Consider the following 24,615-nt stretch of genomic DNA (forward strand, 5'->3'; position numbering starts at 1 on the left):
CTAGAGACAGCTCCTATAACAATATTTTGAAATAATTGCTAGAGTGGGTGCAAGGTGACGACTAATATGAATATAGGTATAGGTTTAGAATAAGACTTTTTATTGATCCCTTTAAAACCTCTTTTTGAAGCTATATATATATGAAAATTCTTTAGCATCGGAATAATATCAGCCCGATGCCGGTTCCATATCGATGCCTGTAATAATAATAATAACTAATATTAAACAAAATAATAAAAACAAAGCAATACAATTAGATAATAGAAAATGGACTATAGCAATTATATATAGTAATAGAGAAAGTGAAATTATATACCTATTTTTAATAATTCAAGAATAAATTCATTTTTTTTAATTAATATATCAAAATCGATTTTTCTATAAATTGAATTATTAAATTTATATTTAATAAATAAATAAATAATAAGATAGACTTAGAATAATTAAAACATTTTGATAAGTATATTAAGAACCAAAAAAGGGTAAATATTAAATATTGATATTAAATAAATATAAAAATTATAAATCAGGAGTTTTTCAAGTATATTATAAAAAAAAAAACAATATTATATGCTTGAGTCTATTATTACATTTAAGTTATTTAATTTAATTATTTGATATAGACTATTCTAATAATCTGAAATATTTATATAATGATCAAATTAATGGATTTATTAAGGTATATATTAATTATATTTCAAAGATTGAATTTTTTATAATTTTTAAAACTATATATAAAAAATCAATTATTCCTTAGAATATAAAATTAAAGTTTCGAAAAATAGATTTAATTCTATTTAATTCTAAAATTATATTTTCGAAATTAGATATTCGAATTTATATGTATACCTTTTTCTCTTTCAATTTAAATTAATAAATCTTTTAAATCTTTTGTAATCCAATTGAAGCTTTTTTTTAATCAATATTAATTAAATTTCGAATAATTTATTATTATTCAAACTTTTTTATATCTATATTTGAGATTATATTAGTTTTAGCTAAAAATATTAAGAAATTAGTTTATAAAAATATACTTTTGAATATAAAGATTTGTATATTTCGGAAAACAAATAAAACATTAAATAAATATCGATATATAAAAAAAACTTAAATATATCAAAAAGGAATATTTACCAAACAAAAAACTCTTAATATATTATTTCAACAAAAAATTAATATTCAGATTCAATACAATAAATATTAAAAAGAAAGGAATTCTAATAAAAAAGTATTTTTTATTCAATATTATAATAAATATAAAAAGATAGGGTATATATAATACAAGGATTTATCAAAACAATGTAATAGATTCTAAATTATTAGAATTTTTATAATTTTAATCAATTGATTTAATTGTTGTTGAATAATATAGCTTTAGAATAATATTTGAGGTAAAAATGATCAATCCATTAATATGGCTGACCCACTGTTAAACCACGTTATAATATCTTCATAAAAAGCCTTTACAAAAAGTAAAAGTATATCTCAACGGGCCTAATCCGGGATCGAACCGGAGACCTCTTACAATTTAGATTTAAAACCCAAAGCAAGAATTCTACCACTGAACTATCAGGCCATCAAGCCGTTTTACTGGCTTGTTTTGATGGAGGGCCACACGTTATCTAAACATATATTATTCGACCGGAAAAGTCGATAATTTCCAGGTCTCATAATTATGTAATCCAAACTAAGCAACCACCAGTGGGTGCACGGACTCACGGGACACACGTTTTTTGAAAATAACCTCAAAATATACATAATTAATTCAACTTCAAAATACCACCCAATACATAATTAATTAAATATGAGACTATTCCTACTAATAAAAAATTATATAAAAAATATAATTCATTAAAAAAATCATACTTTTTCAATAAATTCAATTAATACTATACAAAAGAAAGTATATACTCTATTTCTACTTAATTAGATATACCAAACTCTACAAATCATTAATAATTTCAAGAAAGAAATATATTAAGAAAACAAATCTATAAACAAATTTATAAACTCTCAAAGAATCTAAAGGAACCTATATCAATTAATAAAACTACTTGTAAAATACTTATTTCACCTTTTTAAAATAAATTATAAATCAAATTTTATAAAGTAATAATTAAATACTTTAAATTAAAGATTAAATAATACTCTTTATAAAAAAAATTAAAGAGATTTATAAATTAAGATTAATATTACAAAACTATTTATTCACAAAAGTATATTAATAGTTAATAATATAAGAAACATATTATATTTAATAATATATATAAATATAATATTATAAAAGGATTTTGGAAATATATTATATATATAAACAAAATATATATAAATTCTATTTCTATAAAAAAAAAAGATTCTAAAAGAAATTAGAATTTAATATAAGCTAGAAAATATAATAGAATATTTTTTATTAAAGAATAATAAAATCTATTATAAAATATAAATCATTTTCAAAAAAAAAACTGAAAATCTTGAATTCTATTATAATAAAAAGGAATATATAAATAAATCTAAATCTGAATTTAAGTTTAGAATGTATTCCAAAACTGAAAGTTATAGTTTTTATAAAAAGTATATTTATATATAAGAAATTAAAAAACCATATTCTAAGAATATTAAGCTTCAGAATAATATTATAATCTAGAAATATTATATTAAATAATTATTCCTAATTTATATAAAAACAATTGAAAGGCTATAAGCAAAAGATTCTATATATAAATAACTTTTAATAAAAAACAATAATAATTTCTATAGTTTTATTAAATATAATTTTATATAAAAGTTTAGGGATATATATAATATTGAAAATCTATCTCACTCTTCTAATTCATCTAATCTGAATTCAATAAAGAGTATTTGGAATATATTAAAACAATAAGTTTAGAAAAAACAATAAAAAATATTAAATAAATTAAAAAAGATTATATAGAATGAATAGAATAAGATTATATAGAAGGAAATTCAAAAAAAATATATAGAATTATCTAATAGATATAGAATTATAATTAATATAAATGGGAACTGTGTATAATCAAAATTGTGATAGTTATTAGTTATTTAGTTATAATATTATCTCATTTTGGGTTTTTTGAAGCTATACAGACTGTCCCGTGAGTTCGTGCACCCACTGGTGAACCACCAGTAGATGCACAGACTCACGGAACAACATAACAGGAAAGCACAATTTCACACTCAAATTTATCAATTTCAAAATTTAATTAAAATTTCAAATTCCATTTAATATTATTTAAATCAAAATATATAATTTATAAACATAAGATTTATATAATGTATAAAAGTTAAATCTTAAAAATGAATTTGAATTTAAAAATCAAATAATATGTTTTCCTATTAAATTTTTTGGTAGGATATCATATAATCGATTATATAAATTTGAATTTTGTTTTTTTTGAAATAAAACTTTTATAATATAAAATTCTTATACTTGAGAATAATAATTCTTAATTTCAAAGTCAAGTATCAATTTTTTGAATTTTAATTGAATTATTAAAACAGTTCTTTTTGATATGAAATTGTGCTTTTTCTCTTAAATGTCCCGTGAGTCTGTGCACCCACTGGTGAACACAAACTGGTAAATGAGTTAATTGGGTACCTCGAGTCATTATTAACTAGGCTCTTGAGCGTACTGTACTCAAGACATATAGGGATTACTTCTTTTCATAATAATGCTCTTAGACAGAATACAATTTTAATAATCAGAAACGATTATCAAAGGTGCTACGATAACACTGGGAAGCGCGACTCCTTACAGTTCGAGATCTGGACGACTTCCACGTCGTGACTTTAAGACAGCAATTCGGAACAGTCTTGTACAATCCTCAACTTCGAACAAGCTACCTGTCGTATTGATCATCGTATATAAGATCACTGAAACCGCCCTCTGCCACATACGACCATATACTGAAGAGAATTGGGCATCCCGTCCGCTCTGCCATACACAAGCTTCAGATCGGTAGATTAGTAGTTGGGTGGGTGACCACCAGCGAATCCCTACTGTTGTATGTTTTCGTTTTTTTTGACTCTTCTATATGGACGATGTTATAACGTTTTGAATGGAGATGCTGTTTGATATTTTTCGAGGCTCATCGGACTTAAGCGAGAGAAGCGAAAACTTTTCTCTGCCATCGCTGTTTAATATAATCCACTCGAGATGGAGAAAGAAAACCCGGGGGCCTTCAAAAGTTCTTGAATTGGATAGATAGTCCAATACTTCTCGATACCCAGCTACGAGATATGGTACGCAATGTGTGCATTTTAGAATTTTCACTTTTTTGAGTGCCAAGTTATCTTTGCTTATCGACATATTTATCGTTCGATATCTTATCTAATCAATATTTTCGACAGAATCAAACCATATCCACCAGATTCACATTATTTGAAAACAATTCCAGTTCCAATTGCAAAGCCATCCCTCCATCCCTCCCTCTATCCATCCACAAATACATACTCAAAAAAATCCACACACACACACATACCAGTGATACGAAACAAACCCCTCGCTTACCACCCATCCAACCCCACCATGCACATCCATACCCCCTCACTCCCCTCTAACAAATTTTTCCTAAAAAAAAAAACTCTTCACCCCTCCCCCCCACCACCATACCCACACTCACACTCAAAAGAGGAATTTGACCTACGCAGGGATCGAACCTGCAATCTCTTGATATCGACGAATCGTAGTCAAGCGCCTTGCCATTGGGCCAGCAGGCCTGAAGAACTAATGAGAAGTTCTTGACGTTTGTTGAGGGATGGGGATAAACTTTAAGTTTATATTGTAGTTTTGGAATTGGAGGGGAGTGAAAGGAGAGAGAGAGAACGACGGGGGAAGAGTATTTTGATTTTTGGGATGCGAATGGTTTATTTATTTGTTGTATCAATTTTTTGTAATGAGTTGTGTTGCTTACTTGGGGATTATTCGTATCTTACTTCCTTCTTACTGTAGTAGATTTTCCGATAAATTTGAATATAGAAAGCTTATTACCATACATATACTTTGTAATATCATTGATACCTTTATCTAGCCCTTACTGATGCAGGTATTTTTTGCGTTAGCCTCTCCCATCAATCTACTACGTCTCGTTATCATATCCCTCAAGATCTATACACACTCTCTTGTTTCACTACATCTCACTTCTCATCATCAAATCGCATTGCACCAGTAAGATACTCTCAAATGGGTAGGAAGACATTGTATTGTAACTATCCTATTCTATTCCTTTCCCCCGAAAAAAAAGCACAACCACCACCATCCATATACAGTCGACCTGGTACTTGAAAAATAAAATAAGAAAAAACTGCGCTGTTCGCTATTTGCATGCTGCAGGGTTGTCTCAGTTGAAGAAAGAAGAAGAAGAAAAAGATTTACAAAACATATTTTAGGTACAGACAATATAAGAAAAATTTTGACTGCTAAAGTCCAGGTGGTGGTATCTCAACTCGCGCGCTCTCTCTCCCTTTCGCTCTCCCTCTTGTTCTCTTTTGGAACCTGTATCTCTCTCCTCCCTTCTCTTCTCCCCTTACGACGCAATGCAACATAAAACACTAATGCGTGAGAAGAGCCTCCATACGTCATAAAATCCTGCGTGAAGCCTTTTCCTTCTAAGATAAAAAAAATGGAATGATAAGTCAATGAATGCTGATGAGGTATATTACCAAATAATGACTATCAAAGTCATGAGAAAAGTTCGAAAAAAGGAAAATATTCTTATTCAAGAGAGTGACGATTGTGATTATTATTGTCCATAGGTTGACCAATGTCCATGAGCTTCTCGTAGAACTAATTTGCGTTAATGAATATGATCAAAATAAAGAAGAGAAATTGACGTACCACTTAAAGTGTGTCCCTGACCAGCTCGATCCTCACATGCAATTTGCAGCTCACCACCTTCTAAGAAAGCCAGAACAACACTGTTTGGTAATTCTTGCATATCAACATCGGGTATTTCAGGAGCTCTAAATTCACCAAGGTGAAATCTACGTGTTGCTCCTTTGTCATTTCCACCAGCTGTGATAATAAGAAGTCCTTGGGAATCCAAGACCATTGATCTACGCTTCCATAAAAGACTATCAGGAAATTGAACGTTGACATCTCCAAAATCATGAGCAATTGTGGGCGAGGCTGCCAATGATGGAACAAGTGAAGCCTCCGAATCAGGGAAAACGGGGGGCTCTGATTCCTCACGAACTGTAGGTGAGATAGCATGGGCAATAGCTTTGCGACTTGAAGATAATGATGAAGACATACGCTTCATCATACGACTTGCGCGGCCAGACTTTTTGTCCGACTTCTCGTCATTCCCGGAAGACGCTGAGCTAGCCGTTGGTGGTGGAGAGAATTCAGAACGATCAAGACTACGACGACTGCTGACGGAGGATGGACGAGATTTACGAACAGGGGATGTAACATCAGTGGATGAAGATTTTGATGGCGACTTGACAGTCGGAGAGGATGCGAAAGGTTCGATAGTAGAAGAACGCCGACGCTCGGAAAATGAAGAACGACTATCGTTGATGAGGTCTTTGACCATTGCGATAGATGATCGTCTCTCGTTATTAGTAGTTGTGGTAGTTTTAGATGACGTTGATAAACGCCTTTCGGGTGCGGCCTCTTTCTCTTTTGGAGGACTAGAAACCGCCTTCTGGTGATCTATGATCAATGGGGATTCTGTCAATGGCGGAGATGTATAATCTAAAGGATCTTTGCCAGCTTCTGGCTTTTGAGGAAACGGTTGATTAGGATCTCTGACGATGCGAGCGGTTACCTGGACAGTCTCAGGTCGAGATCGAGTCGACTTGAGGTCAGAAACAGGAGTCGGTTTCAACATGGCCACTCTTTTCTGGACAGAGTTTGACCTTTCACGTCCTTTAGCAACTTCTGGTGATCCATCTCTCGATACACTAGGACTTGGTGTATTCTTATTCAAGGAATTTGTTCGTTCGGCAATAGAAGGAGCTCTCGATGGAACAAGTACACTACTTCTTCTAACGGAAAAAAATGCAGGTGACGCAGATGGATTTGGTCCCAGTGTGGATGGCGCTGCAGAAGATTCTGGAGCTAGATTTTGAAACTTCTCAAAGGCTTTAATCCTGTTCGCAACACCAGATCCTACACTAATCTTCTTAGAAACAACGGGTGCCGCAGCAGGTTGCATGCTTAGGCGGTTCAAAAAGTTTGCAGATGCCGAAACAGGTCGAGAAACAGGTCGGTCACCACCAGGCATGGCAGTAAGAGGTGGAGGAATTGGATTGACTGATTGTAATGGACTTGAAACAGTTCTTGAAAACTTGATCTCATTTTGTGTAGGCTGAGGAAACAAAGGACTAATTGGCGATTTGCCCACCGACATAGGCTTTGCATCTTGGATCACTGCAGACTGCAGCTCATCCATAAGTTCGTCATCTGAGGAGAAATTATTCTCAGAGTTAGGGCCACTTATATCGAAACTGGTTCGAATTGGCTCAATGTTATGGATTTTCTTCTTCTGTGATAAATTGTACCCAGGGTCGAAAGGACTATCCTTCAGAGGCTTGTCAACTGTATTGAAAACAGGCTCACTAGCGGAAGTTTGCAAAGGTTCTGCAGACGCTTCAGATTTGGTATTGTGTTCTTCGCCAAGGGGAGAGGTGGCGACCGTGAGGTCATCCTGTATGGTATCTTTGGAGACAGGGTGACTAGAGCTGCTAGCTGGTTCCTCGCTGCCTTGAAGTTGGTCGGGATTGATGCTTTCGTCGTCTGGTTCTGGGCTTTGCAGTGATATTGTTACGGCTGGCTCGTTCCCAGTACTCTCTAATAAAGTACTAGGAGACAATTCTTCAGCCATATTATCTTTCGTCACTACTTTCGTAGAAAGTGCTTCTTGAACGGTCTCATCCGTGGACTCCGAGATAGAAGACGCTCTTGTCGATTCTGCTTTTTCTGAAGGTCCAATGGGTGATACCGGATAGGAATCGGATCTTGTAGCGTCTGAGTCGTCCGTTTTCATAGCGAAGCTTGTATCGAGGGCAATCGCGGATTGATCTGCTTTGGCCATATCAGTTAGCAAAGCCAAGGTATCTTGAATCTCCTGTGGAGCGCCTTGTGGCGTGCCAGGGCTCAGGGCAGAGGGTATCTCGAGATTTCTTGGAGATGTCGAGGAGTTTGGAGAAGTGGGTGGTATTTGCGCAGGCGCACCAGCACTCAATTGCCTCTTTCGCATTTCCATAGCCTTCATGAGTCTTGCCTTCTCTGGCGTAATTGTTGGGACTTTTGCATTGGGGGTGGCAGAATTCGTTGACAATGTTGTTCGAACCGAAACCCCAGAGCTGGTGTTTGGTCGTCCCCCACTTGTATGAGGGCGAGAAGGGAAAAACGTGGGTAGAGTTCCATTTTCAGGAATAGAGGGTGGTGACAAACTCATACTGGGTGGCTCTTCAGACTCCTGCGAGTTCAAACTCGCCCGCCCCTTTTTTGACCCTCCCTTTGTAGATGCTTTCAATCCCTGTGGAAGCGTTGACACTGGACGACAGTTAGGGGCTCCTCCAGATGTAGTAGTTTTGCCAACATCGAGAGAAGGGCGAGGTCCAAGTCTAACTTTAGGTCTGCCGGTAAACTCGTGAGATGTAAGGCTGTACAGGTCAGGTCGTGCGGACTGTGAAGATGTCCGAGGTGCTTCGTCAGTGGTTGCAATAGGTGAGAATGATCCGAATTCAGGTTCACGCGGCTCCCTTGGAGGAGGCGGAGAGGTATCAAGATCGAAGGTCAAAGGTGCTTTAGATCGTGGTGGTGGAGGAGAAGTTTCAAGACTGTTGTCCCCTTCTGCAACCATAGAAGAGAAAGTAAATGAATTTGGCAGATCGGCCGGCAGGGTGGTCGGATCAACTGTTGGCTGGGTGTCCGATATTGAGGTAATAGTTTGTGCAGTAGGGGGGTGCTCCTCCTGAACTGTGGATTGTCTTTTTGTTCTAATATCCTCCTCCTCGTCCTCTGCAATTTCCATTAAACGTCGTCGGCGCAACGAACTCGTCGACGATGAAACGGATCCCGAAGCAGTATGTAGTGAGCAGGCGGCAGACAGGGTCGTATCACGGAGCTCTTTCGCAGTGGTTATTTCGAATATCGTATGATAGGGTGCGAACTTTTCGGTGACAGCATTAAAATGAACAGTGACGCGAGCTATCAGATTATCAGATTGTTAGAATTTAAAATTTAGAATCCCGAAAGTGAAATTTCTTGACCGAGATCAACAACAAGGGAACCCACCTTGAACCAGTCTTGAGCATCCATCTGGCACATATTTGATGACTACGTTCCGTCGCCTGTATCGCAGAAACCCGAACAACGGCGATGGTTCTTCATATTGTCCAATTTTATTTCTTATTTCCACAATTCCCCCATTACCACGACCCATTAATTCTATTTCGTCTCTCGAGGCATACTTAAGAAGGAACCTACACGATGAGTACAATATCAGTCTACTATATCACGGCGCACGCAGAGCAATAAGATACAAGATATTGAACATAAGCATACCATCCTCCGGGCTCAGCTACTGCCGCATCGTATGCTTCCTTGACCTTCGCGTCATCCAAGCCATTCAACGACATTTCCTTGCGAACCTCGTCGAAATTTGTTGTGGATCAGGGTAATTATACCAATCTTCCGGTTTAAACATTCGATTCAGGGGTAATCGTATCTGTACATGATATAATGTAATGCCGCTTCATCTGTCAAATGCGCGATTGGAGGCCCAAATAAATTGGCAGATTCCAAAAAAAGAAGCCAAATCCCCAAAATATCAAAAGCAAGAACAAAAGCAAAGGAAAAGAAAAGAAAATATTGAAGCCGGTCGTGACTCGTCACTGTACAGAAGCAAGGTGTGTGTGTTAAGGGACTGACGGAAGAAGCAAGATGGATTATCGGAAATTATTAATGAATGTTCCAAAAGTTAGAAGATTGGAAAGGAAAGGTACCCAAGTAAGTAAGGTGTTTGTCGAGGGGTCTGCGCTTAATAAATGATTAAGATGCTTCTAGAGAAGATCTTTGACAATTCCTTTTTGAGGCAAGATTCATTGGTGAAGTTTTTTGGACCCCGGAGCCCTTGGAGAGAGGTAGCTATGAGGCTCTCTAGCTATATATCATACTTTTGATATACGCCTCAATATCTAAAAGTATATACATCTAGTAGTGGTATACTAAGTATGTATCTAGTAGCGAGTTTGACGTCGTTGATTAAGATATCGAGATGATCGCTTGAAATGTATCTATTCACAAATACCTCCCTAGGTATCAACATATAACCCCTTTTATTACAGCTGAATGGAAGGGTTGTCTCCCCCGCCTTTTAGATAAGTACCTACCTACAGACAGGTATCTACCCGGTATCTCTCTGGGGATTATTCATGCGATTTGAAAATGTAATCTGTATCTGTTCGTGTTCTGTAACAAGTGTTCGTCCGAACGTGCACAGATGAACCAGATTGACCAATGACTGAATCTAATTGTGTCTACCTGACTGTTCTGTACAGAGAAGCTACAGGTACAAGCCGTCTATATCGACTTGATTGGTAGCTGACGTCCTACTCACGACCCTACTTGCATATCTTCCAAGCCGTCTTGGTTCGATACGAATATGTAGGTCGTTGATAGATACATTTTCTTTTCTATCTTCAACCTAACCAGTACCCAAGTACCTATCTACATTCTACGAAGTACGGAATCATACATCCAAACCCTCACCCTATCAAACCCTAGTAAATCCAAAGCCACCACAAGTTCACAACCCACGTTATTTACACGAGATGACAATTTAGTTGAAGATCTACATCTTGGGTAATTGTTTCATTTCTCACTAGATCCACTTCTCTCTATCTGTCACTTAAATACCTATTTGGACTACTCGTTACTCAGACGGGTCTTTTTTTGTTGCAGGGGCCATGCTACGAACAAAAATCCGGAATCAGGACGATGTCAATCTAGGTACGAAGTACGTCGAATTTCAGATAGGACTTCAGGTTTTACTATTGTTGTTGTACAAGTGTACCAATATTCGAATCATAAATGTTTTTTTGGATGTTGTTGAAATATCTCATCTTGCAGTTTGTATTGATGTGCATTTAATCTTAAAACCTGTGAAATCATGATACAACGACCACGGTAGTAATTTGGTACAAAAAAGAATTGAAAAGTGCTTTCGTTAACAATCACCATCATTTCCACCTTGTCTGGAGTTCTTCCTCATAAGCAACCTCGCTGCGACTCTCCCACTGACTCTCTGGATCAATCCGTGAATCTTGCGGACGGCGATTAATCAACAATCCTGTGAACTTGCATTTCCCAGCGAAATCACACGTGAAGGTCCCTGATAAAGTCTTCTTCTTGTCGTCAAAGGTGATACTCTCCAATCTTTTATCAGAACCGAGTTGAATTTCTCCTTCGCCAGTCTCCTCGCCTCTCCAACGATATGGCCATGTAGGTCTCCGGGCAGTGGGCTTATCGTTGGCTCCAAGAAAAAAGGCGCTCTCTTTGTGCTTACTATTACTCGCAACATTTTGAGAAACATCACTCATCATAACATCTCCATCCTCATCCTCATCTATGGAAGAAGTACTTTCTCGCTTTCTCTTTTTATCAGCATTCTTCAGACTTGACACATCAGTTGGTCTTTCAAATCGCATGATACCCTAGTCGCAAAGTTAGCTAGTGAACAGCAGGCACAAGTATATATTGCAATCATACCTCAACAACTATGAAATTGAACATTGCAAACATTTGATGTCTTCCATTTTTGTTTTCGACATAGATGTCAAGAGTAAGGTCTGAGTCTTTCTCTCCCCATTCTTCCTCAATATCTGGGCACTCGATCACATAAGAACCTCGAACATCCCATAGATCTTCCGACTCGGCGCTTGAATTGGCTCGCGCGCCGCTGGCCGATGTCCGTAATCTTTTTGCAGCTGGCTGTCTGTGAGCATCTTCATCTTCGCCATCTCCCGCGAACAGATCTGAATGAGTGCTAGTACTCCTTGTAGATTTAACAGCCGTCTGTTTTCGGGGGCCTGGAGGAACTGGCCCCGGACGGTCTGGATTCTCGGTATTACTAACGATGAATTGGTCTGAATCAGTGCTAGCACTGCTTGTAGACTTTACAGCCGCCCGTTTTTTAGGGTCTCGAGGGGCTGGCGCCGGACGGCTGGGATTATGTGAATCATTATCGGTGAACAAATTATTATGGGTGGCAGTGCTTTGCACACTTTGTTTAGCTGCCCGTCTTTCCCGTGGTACTGGTAATATTGGGCGTGCTGACTGAGTTTTGATTTCATCAAACACATTGTCGTGCGTTCCTGAACTGGGTACAGATTTCCTTGCTGTTTGTTTTGGTCGACCTCCAGGGGTTTTCTAAGAAGAAACAACTTAGCTCTTATTTATTATAATATATTAAATGTAATATGAAGTATATTTCAACTTCAGTATGGCATAGCAGAAGTCAAAAATACCATACAAAGGACCGGTTTGATGCAGGATTGAAAACATGACACAAAAAAGCCAAGCCATTCCAGTCAAGACGAAAGGCTTTCCCTTTTCACGATGATGCAAATGAGAATTGAATGATACTTATGAGCATTCCTTGAGAATTCCTCTCGAACTCTATTGCTCCGGGATGGGATTATAATTGACCGAAATATTATCGATGATTGGAAGTACCCCCGAAGGAGAATGAGGGGTTGCTAACCGTCCAACCTCAACTCAGAGATTGGATGTCACTGTAAACTTTACCAATTCCGATCATCTGTATGGTACTACCATTTAAAAAGAAATGGTCTTTGTCGCTTGTTTTCTCTTACCTTTGGTGTATTTTCCTTGGGCCGAGTCGCTGCTCGTTCAAGCTCACGCTTCTGATTCAATATAGCATCTGTAATTCTCCCCACAACGACCCACTGGTCTGGAGAAGGCCGTATGTTATCCACCCGAGGGGCATCCACTAACAAAGACTCTAATCCCATCTTATGCGAAGCTTCAGCTAAGGCAGCTTTACGCTCACTCTTGATAATGATAATTTCCGACTTTGCTAGTTCTCCCGTGGCACTTTTCGGAAACGTTTCGTTGAGGTATCTCTCTGGGTTAGCATCAGCCTTCTCCTCGGCAGTCTTCAACTTATCCCAATCGCCATCTCTCGCAAGTTTATTTTGCTTCATGAAATCCTTGTTCAATTGGGACTCTGCGGCCTTGAGCTCTTGATCCATTTCTTTCTTCGCTCCTCCCAACCTCGACTGTAAATCGGCGATGGATCCAGTTTGTTTTAATCCTCTGAATGAACATTGGGCCTTCCACCAACCTGCTGGTTTCGTTCCGATACTATTGCCTAGCTTTTGATCTTTTGGGGGTATCAATTTTTCGACGTGGGGATCGTAAGAATGACCATCTTTGCGTAGACCTTCTCCGCTGCATGTATAGGTGACAGCTTTGAATCTATGTTCAAATGGCGGGATGACAATTGGATGTAGGTCGGTCATGATGGTTACAAATTGACGGGGCTAAGTTTTTGAATGATTCTTGTTGATGGCCTCAGAATGTGCGTCGCATTTATGTAGGACTTCGATATTTTGCCGCGAGAAGATTCGCATAAAGAAGATAAAGGAAATAAAACCAGTGACCATAATTAAAACCAATTGAAACGCCCAAAAATCGATGCTCAAAGAAAGTACAAAGAATGACAAAAATATTAAATTGATGGCTGTTTTGGACGTGGAAGCCAGGGGATTAGAAGTTCCGGCAGCCTGACGTCGTTCGTTGACCAGCCTTGCCGCTAGCGTGATCTCTTAGCGTGGCGGGCACCAAAAAATCATCATCAGGAAATTGAATCCATACTGGCATACCACAAGCCATACAACCCATCCTCCCTTTTCCTACGAACGTAAAATTTAAAACTTCGCAAAGATGGTTGAATTGACAGAAGTTGAGGATGAGTCCTTTGAGCAAAAGCAAGCTGGACCATCTGAGGATGATTACTACACTGATACTGGTTGGTCTTACAATTGACTGCGATTTCATTTACAGTAGCTAATGAACGCCCAACAAAGATTCCGAGATTTCTTCTGACGAAGAGGACAATGTCGCAGATGAGGAGACTCTCGCAGACCGTATAAGTGCCCTGAAAGATATAGTACCAGCATCCACTCGATCATTTATCTCCAGCAAGGTGGATGCAACCACAAGTTGGATCAAATCGGGTTTGATGTTTGGAGGCAAGACTTTGTTCGTTGTGAGCACCAGTGCTTTGTTATTGGGAGTTCCATGGGCATTGGCATTTGTGGAGGAGCAGCAGGTAGTTGAAATGGAGAAGGAGATGAAGATGAGAGAGATGGGTGGAGAGGTGCGTTGCTCAATCCAATCCAATCCAATCGCATTTCAATTTGAATCTTTCATACTGACATGTCTTACAATAGTTACTTTCCTCGGGCACAGATACAGCAGGACAGTTGAACGCTCAACTTGGCGCACAACAAGGAAAGCCAGCATTGTAAGAACGAATCTGCTATGATACGAGATAAAGAAAATGAATCTGAATTGGGAAAGATATGATAGCATTGTACATCAGTGAGTGGCTTTTGGGGTGGGCGCATGATTCAGAAGGTTTACGGCCACAAAACCTGTGTATTTCTAGTTCTTCTCACCTCATGAACAAAGAATTACTGCAGTAAATACTCGAGTACAATTACAAATCCAATTCAATGTCACAGGCAATAGCCAAGGTCCAAATTAAGTTTTTTCTTATTTTGCAGATATTATCGATTTAGCCGCCTCGTCCGCCACTACGCCCAATTATTCAAATAGATTCATACTTTGAAATGTATTTCATTCCCCCTCCATAGTGTCGATTTGTCTTAAAAACACAAATAATATAAAAGCTCATAAAGACATAAGTTTAATTCTCACATCAAAAGAATGATTGTCTGAATTGATATCGGATATCGAGAAGAAATATATTATTCGTATTCGTGCCGCTGGTGGAGGATGTTTGGCCCAAGTGTAATCCTAGCTGATTCATGATAACGGGAACCGCTTTTTGCGGGCACATGGAGACAGCCTATCGAGATTGAGTACTCCAAACTTATTTCTTAATTTGGCTCATGAACCAACCATAGAAGATACCGTAGAGAAAAGAGCCAAACAAGACGCTGGCTTGTTCATATTAAACTAGATATTTGTGTCGTACAGAGTAAAGACTGTCCGAAGATCGATTTCCAAGTCCAGTAACTTGTTTCGCTACGTAGTGCATACCCCCTGTGTTGGAGGCTTAAACAAGGTCCACTTCCCCATGTTATGCGCTTGAGCAACAACTTCTACAATACCAATCTTACCGCTCCAAGTGAATGTCTACTCCGCCTCCCAAAATCACATCTACTCCTCTGGCTTCTTCTTGACCTGTAGATATTTCGCCAACGCCTATCATTACAATACCACAAGTGAATCTCCAACCCTCTTCTTAAGATCACTGCAATTTCTCCGGATTCCTCCAGATCTGCAATTGCTTCAGCAAAGCCTATCATTGTACAACTACAAGTGAATCTTTCAACCCTCATCTTAGAATCGCAACAGTTTCTCTATATTCTTCTTGATTTGCAAAGTTGATTCTGCAAGAATGTCGAGAACGCCTCTATTTCTAAACTTTGCTGGAGATTCAAGCCGCAACCGTCAAATGTCTTGGTTACTGGCAAGTTCATCAAGGAGAAAGGAGAGAAGGTAAACTCAATATTTGAGGATATATATACTCATGCAGATATCTAGCTAAAAATAGGAAAATAGATGGCCTTTAGTACTTAGGTTCTGGAAAGGAAGTATCCATAGTGGTAAGATATATATCAGTCACCTACTTTGAAGAGGAGAGAACGAGACTAATTCATATCTACGCAGAGGTTATCTGGCCTGTTGCCATTCTTTCTGCTATTGCTGCTATAGTCGTATACTTGAACCAACATATCAGCAGCGATGTTACGCTTCCAACCAGTATCGTAAGTACTCTCCAAGAATTGGACATTACTTAGGGCTCTACTGCACGGCTCCTCTTAGTCGTGGCATACCAAAATCAATACTATATCTTCTCAAGTGTATGAAAGATCAATTGTCGGTTGTTTATTCAGCAGTCCAAAATCTACCATTTCAGTTTGAACATTCTGAAACCATGGTTTGAAGCTGATCGTCCATGCATATCGAGGTGAGTGTTCCCATACACGTGATCCTCGCTTATCATACTCAGGTCACGTGTATGAGAGCTCTCAACTGGCATGCTTGATGCTTTGACAGATCAGGAACACACTCGATAGCTAGATTGATTTTGGAAGCTGTACCATTACTAGATGGTGCTGCGTGTATACCAATATAGAGAGACTCAAATAGTGTTCTTAGAATAGAACAAAGTTGAGAAAACGTTTTCTGACTGAGCCAAGGTTCCCTCACTATCCATTGTCGTTGGTCTAGAACTCGTGTTTCGGAATCAAACAGCGTATGCCAGGTTTTGGTCGGGCCGTTCTCACTTTGCAACCCTCACAACCTCAATTCGCTGTCTCACGCGGCACCTCCTTGTACTTGTTCCTGCTCCCGCTCCTCCCGATCATCAATACGATTCATCATTCACACAGAATGAAGGCAGTACGGATAGCTCAGCATATAAAGACTTTGATGGCGGAGTAGACGTAGCCCGGCAGCCAATTTCCAAAGCGCTTGAGGCAAAGACAATCGAAACAGTCAGGATTATGATAGCGATGTTGTATACGGTTAAAAACCACTTGAGAGCAGATTGGGGCGTGGAACTTAGTTCAGGAACTATGATGACTGAAGAAGGTGATTTTTCCTGGCCAGCGGAATATAAGGATCTGCTGCCACAAGGCTTTAAAGGTCATGAGCATATGGGATTGGGTCTTACACTTCAGTTGAGTACCTACGTTGAGAAATTCGTCAACACTGGTTGCAACTTGTAAGTCTACCATTTATCATCGCTTTTTGAGACAATTGAGTTTTTTCTATTCATCCTCTTGTCTTGAACCTTCTAACGTGCACTTTACACAGGAATTGGTTCAACAATAGTGCCTCGGCTCAGATGCTCGCCAAACTCAACGAACTCGTCGCAGCCTACGGCAACATGGAAGTGATTAGACTTGCACCCACTCCCGTTGCGCACTTAATCCATAGCAAACAGACCTTAGCCTTGTTCTGTAGTATATTACCCTTTGCTATGGCTGCAGAGATTGGATGGTGGACAGTTCCCCTCGTCGCATTCGTAGCTTTCGCCCTTTACGGAATTGAAGGAATCGCCCAATGGCACGAAGATCCCTTCGGAACAGACAAGATTGACATCAATATGGATGACCTTGTCGAAGACGCTAGAAGAGAGATCGAAGTAATGTTGGAAGCATGGAAAACCCAGGGACTAGGCGGAAATGGAATTTTCACGCCTAAGTTGAGTACACCATTTACACCACGAGCTGAATATGGTACTCTGGGCTGAGAGAGATGTAAATGAAACCACTGCAGCCCAGACACGATAAAGGGATATGAAATTGGTATGGAACTCATATGAAATTGATATGGTGGCATTGAATTTGTATTTTGGGGGAGGGAGTTTGATATCGATTTTCGCTTGCATGGGTCACGTGAATTGCACTGAAGGTAGAAAACATTTGGAGGTGATTCAACAGCTTTTGCTATTGACCTGGGAGCACTGTCCATTGTTGCAAATTGTTCCAAGCATTCAAAGGTTGATATTCGGGCATTGTTTTGGGGTAGTAGATTTCCTGGTTCGTTGCATCTAGTTTCCGGTAGACAAAGGATGGGTCGGATTAGTTGGAGAGCATTACTTTTTATTTGACAGATCTTAAGGATTCCAATTTCTTTTCGAATGTCATCTAGAAACATTACAATTTGAGGGTTCGAGTTATAGATTTTTTTTGGGGGGGTGGGGGTTACTGGTGATTGTTCAATAACTACATTTGCTTACAGCTGTTTCCCACACTCCCACCTCATAGGCCAACGTTCCGGTGTAGTTTCATTGGTACCTTGGTAATCCTTCAAATTGGGTGAGATTGTGCTAAATTGATGTCCACTCCACGGCTACAAATCATGACAAAGCCACATGCGTCTAGATATCGGCTAACCATTTACGTTGCATTTAAGCGAAGCAATTGCCCAATGAGGAGGCATATTAGTTGATATCAGATAGCGTCATTCCTTACCCGTGTTAATAATCTATGCTGACTTGCATAGCTAGATTCTATATAAAAGATCCATTGCTCTCCCAAGAAACGAGCGGTACTACGAGACATTTCAAGCAAGACAAAATGGCTGGAGAAATAATGCGTGCAATCGGTAAGGAGATAGAAAATGTGTAATTAACTATGATAAGGAATGACATGACTGACGGAATACAGATATCGAGAATGGGAGCGGCCCGATCTCCAGTCTCTTTTTGAACAATGATGTTCCCAAACCCGAACCTTCTATCTCTCAGGCCCTGGTAAAGATCCATTCCTTTGGTCTCAATCGAATGGATTTGATGCAGCGGGAGGGAAAATATAATGTACCCCCACAAGCGGGAAAAATACTGGGTGTGGAGTTTTCCGGGGTGATTGAGAAACTTGGGGATGGGGATATTGGGGATTTCAAAGTTGGCGATGAGGTTTTTGGACTTGCGTATGGTGGTATGATATTTTCTGCGGGTTGTTCTTAGGGATGCTGATGGTTTAACAGGAGCATATGCTGAGTACATCGCATCATCAACAAAAATGCTTATCCACAAGCCGGCTCATATATCTTGGTCCGTGGCTGCTGGAATACCAGAGGTCTGTATTAAATTCTTTACGCAATATGGTATTAACAGGACAACAGACATGGATAACCGCAACCCAAGCTTTACATCTCGTTGGATGTTTTCAATCAGGAGACAACGTTCTCTGGCATGCCGGAGCATCCGCTGTGTCTATTGCTGGAATCCAACTATCCAAAGCCGCTGGGGCCAACAAGATACTCGTCACTGCGGGTTCCGATGAGAAGATCGCTTTCTGCAAGAGCTTAGGCGCAACACATGGCTTCAACTACAATACTGAAAACTGGATCCAAGGAGTTCTAGGTGCAACCAACGGACACGGGGCAGATATAACTGTTGACTTTATTGGGAAGAATTACGCCCAGGGAAACTTTGAAGTCGCAGCTGTGGACGGAAGGATTGTCCAACTCGCCAGTCTTAGTGGATACAAACTCGATGGTTTAGATATCACTCTGCTTGAAAATAAGCGTTTGCGATGGGAGGGAAGTAGACTGAGAAGCAGACCTCTAGATTACCAGGTGAAGTTAAGAGATGTGTTGGTCGAAACTGCCTTACAGAAATTTGCAGATGCTACTTTCAAGGTCCCTATTGAGAGGGTTTTTTCTTGGAGAGATATCAGGGAGGCCCACACATTTATGGAAAGCAATAAGTCGAAGGGAAAAATTATCTGTACGGTGGACTGACGGTATGATTTGATTGGCCGTAATGATATATGGCAGCCTGCATCGAAATGTGATGAATATATGTAGGCAGCAAGGTTCCTTGTTATTTTGACAAAAACAGTCACCGAGTATGAATGAATACAAATTAAATACCTCCAAAAGTTCTTGATTGACTCGCAACGCACTGTTCGTTCTGCGCTTAAACTTCTTCTTCTTCTTCATCTACTTAAATCTTGCACTTTCACAACATCGTAATCTTCACAGACAAATTTCATTAAAATGGGCACTAGTGGAATTATTGTCTTTGTTCTCGGAACACAACGTCGAGCTGTCTATTCGCATTTCGACTCATATTCTTCAAGTCTCGGGCAAGACATAGTTAGATTCATTCTCGGATTGAAGCCGAGCAATTCTCGATAATGCATCAACGACTTCAGGACATCGAACTATACTTATTGTTTGATATCCTTCTATACATTCAACTAACAGATACGTAGTGGGTCAAAGGGACCGTCGAAGTTCCAAAGGATCTTCAACAGAAATATCGCAAGCTGGGCTACTCCAAGCCAAGCGGCGATGAACGAGAGACACAGTGGTATTGGATTCTTCGAGGTGTACAAGGAGGAGATGCGTTGTTGCCAATCTTGAATGGTGATCTTAAGCATTTGGTGGAGGTGGAAGTTGATTTCAACAATCCTTTTGCGGAATATTCGTACTTTCTCGATTTCCAGAAGATGACGTTGGAGACGTGGTGTTGCGACAAGATGGTTCATACAGTGAGCTTTCAGGCGCTGGCAGACTCAGAACAGGATTGTATGCAGGTGCTACAGAAGAAATTGATGGAGGAGGGAGTAAACCAAGCTCGGGGGAGGATCTTATCAGCAAGAGAGCTGTATAAAGAGCAAATATTCTATTCTACCTTACTTCCCGTGCTACATGAGGTCGTTGTACGTGATGGGCAAGACCCACGCCACTTTCGAGGTACAAACAAACTTGTCGGAATAGATTCTTGCCCGACAGCATGTGTAACAATGCTTACTAAACTTCCCATACACTTATTAAGCTGCAACAGAATCCACGTATGAGTAGCAAGTCATATTGAGTGACAGTAAATATCCTGCTCTTCCATATATTTTATGATCGAAGTGTGGTAAACATTGCAAAAAGAGGGGTCGAAATAAAGTGGGGGCAATAGGCAAAATTATAGGTAAAACTCTGCCTATATTTTAGCCCCGTGCACCCCAGACCTCACTTAAAATTCACTTCACGACAGATTCAGTAATGCGACGGAAATGAAAACAGCTGGAGGTAGGTAGATTTTGAAGCCCTCGGACCCAACAAAGCAATTACTATGCAATTTACTTTTGTGTAAGAACTCTTCCCTTGCTTTCGATGTGGAAATACGTCTCAAACAGCCCATAATGCTCCACGATGAATCCAGCATGCAGTTCGCTGCTCCCAACTCCAACTCCGCCGCAAGAGACATACCTAGGTACTCTATGGAAAATCCCAAGTATCAGGGAACAAATGAAGCATCACGCCATCTCTCAGAACCCCTGATAAGCTTCATAATGATCAAATCACTCCTCGAAACGAAGCCAACCAACGAAGCAACAAACAACCAAACGCATACGTTTAATAACCCCGGGTGATTCCTTGTAGCCAACAAGGACATTGCTTTGTAGCTAAGTCGGCCTCATAGTATCACGCAGAAACGGTTGTCATTCGATGCTTCTTTAATTCCACCGTCAGGCGCCTCCAGTTCATTCCCTCTCTGACATATCTTTCTATTCTCTTCGGGACTGGGACAAGATGCGCGTACACATCTTAGAAGTTGATTTGCAATCTCTTTCTCCTCTTCAATCATCTCATCAAGTTTCTGAAGCCGGTTTGAGGAAGGATTCAGTTGAAGATCTTGCGCTATTTCAGACGAGTGTTGTGAATCTTTCAATGGGTTTGAGTCTTTGTGTGCTGTTGTTGCGGCTACGCCTGCTACTGATAACGCACTCTGCAATTGCGTGCTCAAGGGCGCCGACTGCGCTTTCTCTAAGCCCTCTTGCGATATATGTGGGTGCTCACTTAGTATAGATGGTTTGGAACTGTGTTTGGACAAGGCTCGTGCTGATGCTTCCGCCGCCTGCTTCTTGCTCGAGAGGTATTGTTTCAACTTCCTCCGGTGTTCTTTCCTTCGTTGTATTGTAAAGATGCCCCAGTCTATCGCTTTAGTGTCTTTCATAGCCTTGGTACGGCCTCTAGTTACTGCATTCTGCTTTGGTCGCGAACCTTCTCTGAAATTGGTGATCTTTACTGTTTTATCGGAGTTGGAAGGATTGTGCTGCGATACCAATTCTGCTGCTTCATTCTGTCGACTTCGAGTGGCTTCTTTCCTATTATCATGCTCTACTTCTCCAGCGATGCTTTCAGTTTGCTTTGTAGCTTTGCCTTCCTTTTTATTCAGCAAAACGTGTTCATTTGGGAATTCTTGATCTGGCCCTGAAGTCATTGTCAGAGCTCATTCTACTCAATAGTCCCGTACGTGGACCTCTTACAGAATTGATGCCAATAGCATTTATCTGCCATATAGAGCATATTTTCTGTGCCCACTCGCACGTATCCTCTGCTATATTTTCTATAACAAATCTGATAGAGTCGCGTGGCTTGCTTTTTTGTGTATGCGAGGTCGAAACTCTGATTAGCAACCAGCTTTGCTATCATAAATTCGCCGCATGATATATAAACCATAATGAAAGAGTATCTAGTTAAGGTGATATCACCGCGAGCTTCGTTATTGGATTGTATTTCTGCAATGGTGTGTGTAGGTACCTAGGTAGGTAGTTGAGGTGATAAAAATTTGAAGATACCTACCTAATCTTATCGAGAAAAAGGGTGGAGGTGGAGAAAATCCAATAGTGAATCTTCAGTTGGAAAACGGTCAGGATCGGTCACCTTAAAAGAGAGCAAAAGTATAGATGAGGGCGATAATGTTTTTATTATTCTAAGAAAGCTTGCTAATCGACTCAAGAGTCAATTGCAACGCCTCAAGTACATTGGAAGGCCTAATAGGCTTCTCATTTTCACCCTTTAGAAACTCCTGTGTAACTCTAACCGCGATGTACTATTAGGCGTAGAATTACAATCAGGTTGTCTCAAAGCTTCTCAGTAATCCAAGAGCTGTCTTTTTACGTCTTCTCTCAAACCTCAAGTTGCGCCAATTGCTGTAAACCTTCATCTTGGTGATCATCTGCCTCATGGTCCTCAATCTTCTCTCCTCTCTGTTCCATCTGAGCAATCTTATCTTCAATACTCTTGCTCCACGTCTGAGCCTCCTGAACATAGAGCTCAAGACATCTCTGCTGTTGGGCACGATACAATTGGTCATTCATGGCATTCAAGCGTTCGACAGGAATCTGGCTATATGCCCTATAAATGACCTCTTTATCACGCGGAGTCAAGTAACAGTATTGGCGGGGAAAGTGCTCGTGAGGCCCTATATTTCAGTCAGAAGATTATTCAAAGTAGAAAGCGGTAGTGTTTAACATGCAGTGAGTACACCAGAACAACTTATCTGCCATGAAAGTAATGGTGCCTTCACTTGCTCCAGCACATACTCTGGTCATGGTCTGGTAATTACTAGCGTAGTGGCCCAATGCGGCTTCCATGGTGGTGACGGTTGTTCCTTCATGAACCAATCGGTGGACCATGTACTGCTTGAGGGATGGGAGAGACAAGAGTGATTGTGGCATCAGACTGTCTGGTCCAGTTTCCAAGGGAATTGGTGGATCTTGCATGGTTGCGTGCGGCATGTTGAGCAATTCTGACTGAGATGGTTTTGATCTTGATGGTGTTTTTGATATCGAGGTACCGACGTGTCGTTGTTGACACCTTTGACTTGTGTAGAAGCAATCCCAGGGAAACCGTCAAATTCGCATGCAACTTAACAATTAAATAATGGAATCCAAAGATCTCCAATCAAGTTAGGCAGCAGTGAAATAACACACCATATTCTTTCTTCAAATTTGTTGAAATGAGAAACGGGTTGTGCCGTGCAAAAGATCTGATTTACGGCCTGTGAATCACACCCAGACCGCTAAGTAACCATATTCAACTCTCATCCCATCTCTCACCTCATGGAAAAAGCACGGCTCACTCGAAATCTAATTTCCGAGATTTAAATCCGCGCCGGAAATAAAGTACTTTTCTAAACGGACCAACAGATGTGAATGGATTAGGTGGACTTGAGTGGTGACTCTTTGTTCTTGGGCTCCTGGTATCAGATTTGGGAAGGGAAAGTGACTGTGTAGTGAATTGCAATTAGATGTCAAGGTTGGATGTGCCGATCGAGGTTCATTTATAGGAGAAGGTCGTGGATCGGGGTTAGGTTTCTTTAGTTGTTGGGAGGGGGTGTTTGAGGAGGACGAATTTGTTAGTGTTGTGATATGAATGAGATCGATGAGTTCTCTTTGATTGTTCATGTGATTTGATTACAGAGCTCTGGTAAATCTATGAGACGCTGTTGAGAGAAATAGATATACATATGGTCTAATAAAGTATTTTCTATGCATACGAACATTACATCTAGATCTGTATCAAAAAACTCTCCACTTAGTTATTACACGTGAGCTACGGCTGATCAATAGGATTAATGACCAAGTATATTGAGAATTTTAAACCCTAAACCCTAAAATCTAAAATTTAGAATCTAAAATCTATCAAGGAAAAGTAGAAGTTAATGAAATTAAAAAGAAGAATTGAAAGAAATCAAGTGTCAGATTTTCGATTTGATTTTTTTGTACTTAGTTATTAGCACTATTGACCAGCCATATAAGCTCGCTATACTTTAGTTAAAGTGAACATATTTGCTCTATTCTAGAAGATCTCGAAATTTAGTTTCCTTATATTTCTATCCCTCAAAATCCCAAAGCGTAGATCATTCACAGGTTGGAAAGGGACTTCTTAGCAAGTATAATGGGTCAACAATGAAATTTCTGTGAGTAGCACCAATAGCAGATTCATGAGTATGCTTCGTTACAGCTTAAACGACAGAACAATGTATTCTGACATGAGGAGACTTACAATCTAGGAGACTAGATCTTCTTTCGCCTTCTGAGTTGTCCTGGATTTAGGACCGAATT

The 24,615-nt window shown here is 39.6% G+C and overlaps 7 protein-coding genes across 7 annotated transcripts; 3 read left to right on the forward strand and 4 right to left on the reverse strand.

The window, feature by feature from the left end:
- Window positions 1-5,759: 5,759 nt before the first annotated feature.
- Window positions 5,760-9,609, reverse strand: EAE97_000542 (uncharacterized protein; the record flags this gene model as incomplete). The annotated part of the gene is made up of 4 exons (XM_038871052.1): window positions 5,760-5,803; window positions 5,855-9,178; window positions 9,266-9,453; window positions 9,536-9,609. The coding sequence occupies 4 exons, from the start codon at window positions 9,607-9,609 to the stop codon at window positions 5,760-5,762; spliced, it is 3,630 nt and encodes a 1,209-aa protein (XP_038738413.1).
- A 1,602-nt stretch (window positions 9,610-11,211) lies between these two features.
- EAE97_000543 (uncharacterized protein) lies at window positions 11,212-13,515 on the reverse strand (the record flags this gene model as incomplete). Its single annotated transcript, XM_038871053.1, has 3 exons — window positions 11,212-11,685; window positions 11,741-12,400; window positions 12,847-13,515. The coding sequence occupies 3 exons, from the start codon at window positions 13,513-13,515 to the stop codon at window positions 11,212-11,214; spliced, it is 1,803 nt and encodes a 600-aa protein (XP_038738414.1).
- A 424-nt stretch (window positions 13,516-13,939) lies between these two features.
- Window positions 13,940-14,526, forward strand: EAE97_000544 (uncharacterized protein; the record flags this gene model as incomplete). The annotated part of the gene is made up of 3 exons (XM_038871054.1): window positions 13,940-14,024; window positions 14,083-14,375; window positions 14,449-14,526. 3 exons carry the CDS (start codon window positions 13,940-13,942, stop codon window positions 14,524-14,526), a joined length of 456 nt encoding a protein of 151 aa, XP_038738415.1.
- A 1,118-nt stretch (window positions 14,527-15,644) lies between these two features.
- EAE97_000545 (uncharacterized protein) lies at window positions 15,645-17,507 on the forward strand (the record flags this gene model as incomplete). Its single annotated transcript, XM_038871055.1, has 5 exons — window positions 15,645-15,745; window positions 15,809-15,852; window positions 15,917-16,014; window positions 16,450-16,976; window positions 17,069-17,507. The coding sequence occupies 5 exons, from the start codon at window positions 15,645-15,647 to the stop codon at window positions 17,505-17,507; spliced, it is 1,209 nt and encodes a 402-aa protein (XP_038738416.1).
- An 829-nt stretch (window positions 17,508-18,336) lies between these two features.
- Window positions 18,337-19,504, forward strand: EAE97_000546 (uncharacterized protein; the record flags this gene model as incomplete). Its single annotated transcript, XM_038871056.1, has 4 exons — window positions 18,337-18,364; window positions 18,427-18,696; window positions 18,746-18,837; window positions 18,884-19,504. The coding sequence occupies 4 exons, from the start codon at window positions 18,337-18,339 to the stop codon at window positions 19,502-19,504; spliced, it is 1,011 nt and encodes a 336-aa protein (XP_038738417.1).
- Window positions 19,505-21,179: 1,675 nt separating this feature from the next.
- EAE97_000547 (uncharacterized protein) lies at window positions 21,180-22,225 on the reverse strand (the record flags this gene model as incomplete). The annotated part of the gene is made up of 2 exons (XM_038871057.1): window positions 21,180-21,976; window positions 22,033-22,225. 2 exons carry the CDS (start codon window positions 22,223-22,225, stop codon window positions 21,180-21,182), a joined length of 990 nt encoding a protein of 329 aa, XP_038738418.1.
- Window positions 22,226-22,674: 449 nt separating this feature from the next.
- Window positions 22,675-23,286, reverse strand: EAE97_000548 (uncharacterized protein; the record flags this gene model as incomplete). The annotated part of the gene is made up of 2 exons (XM_038871058.1): window positions 22,675-22,970; window positions 23,025-23,286. The coding sequence occupies 2 exons, from the start codon at window positions 23,284-23,286 to the stop codon at window positions 22,675-22,677; spliced, it is 558 nt and encodes a 185-aa protein (XP_038738419.1).
- Between the last annotated feature and the right edge of the window lie 1,329 nt (window positions 23,287-24,615).

Source organism: Botrytis byssoidea, assembly GCF_014898295.1.
Source record: "Botrytis byssoidea strain MUCL 94 chromosome Unknown BBYS_001, whole genome shotgun sequence".
In the NCBI taxonomy this organism is placed as follows: Eukaryota; Fungi; Ascomycota; class Leotiomycetes; order Helotiales; family Sclerotiniaceae; genus Botrytis; species Botrytis byssoidea.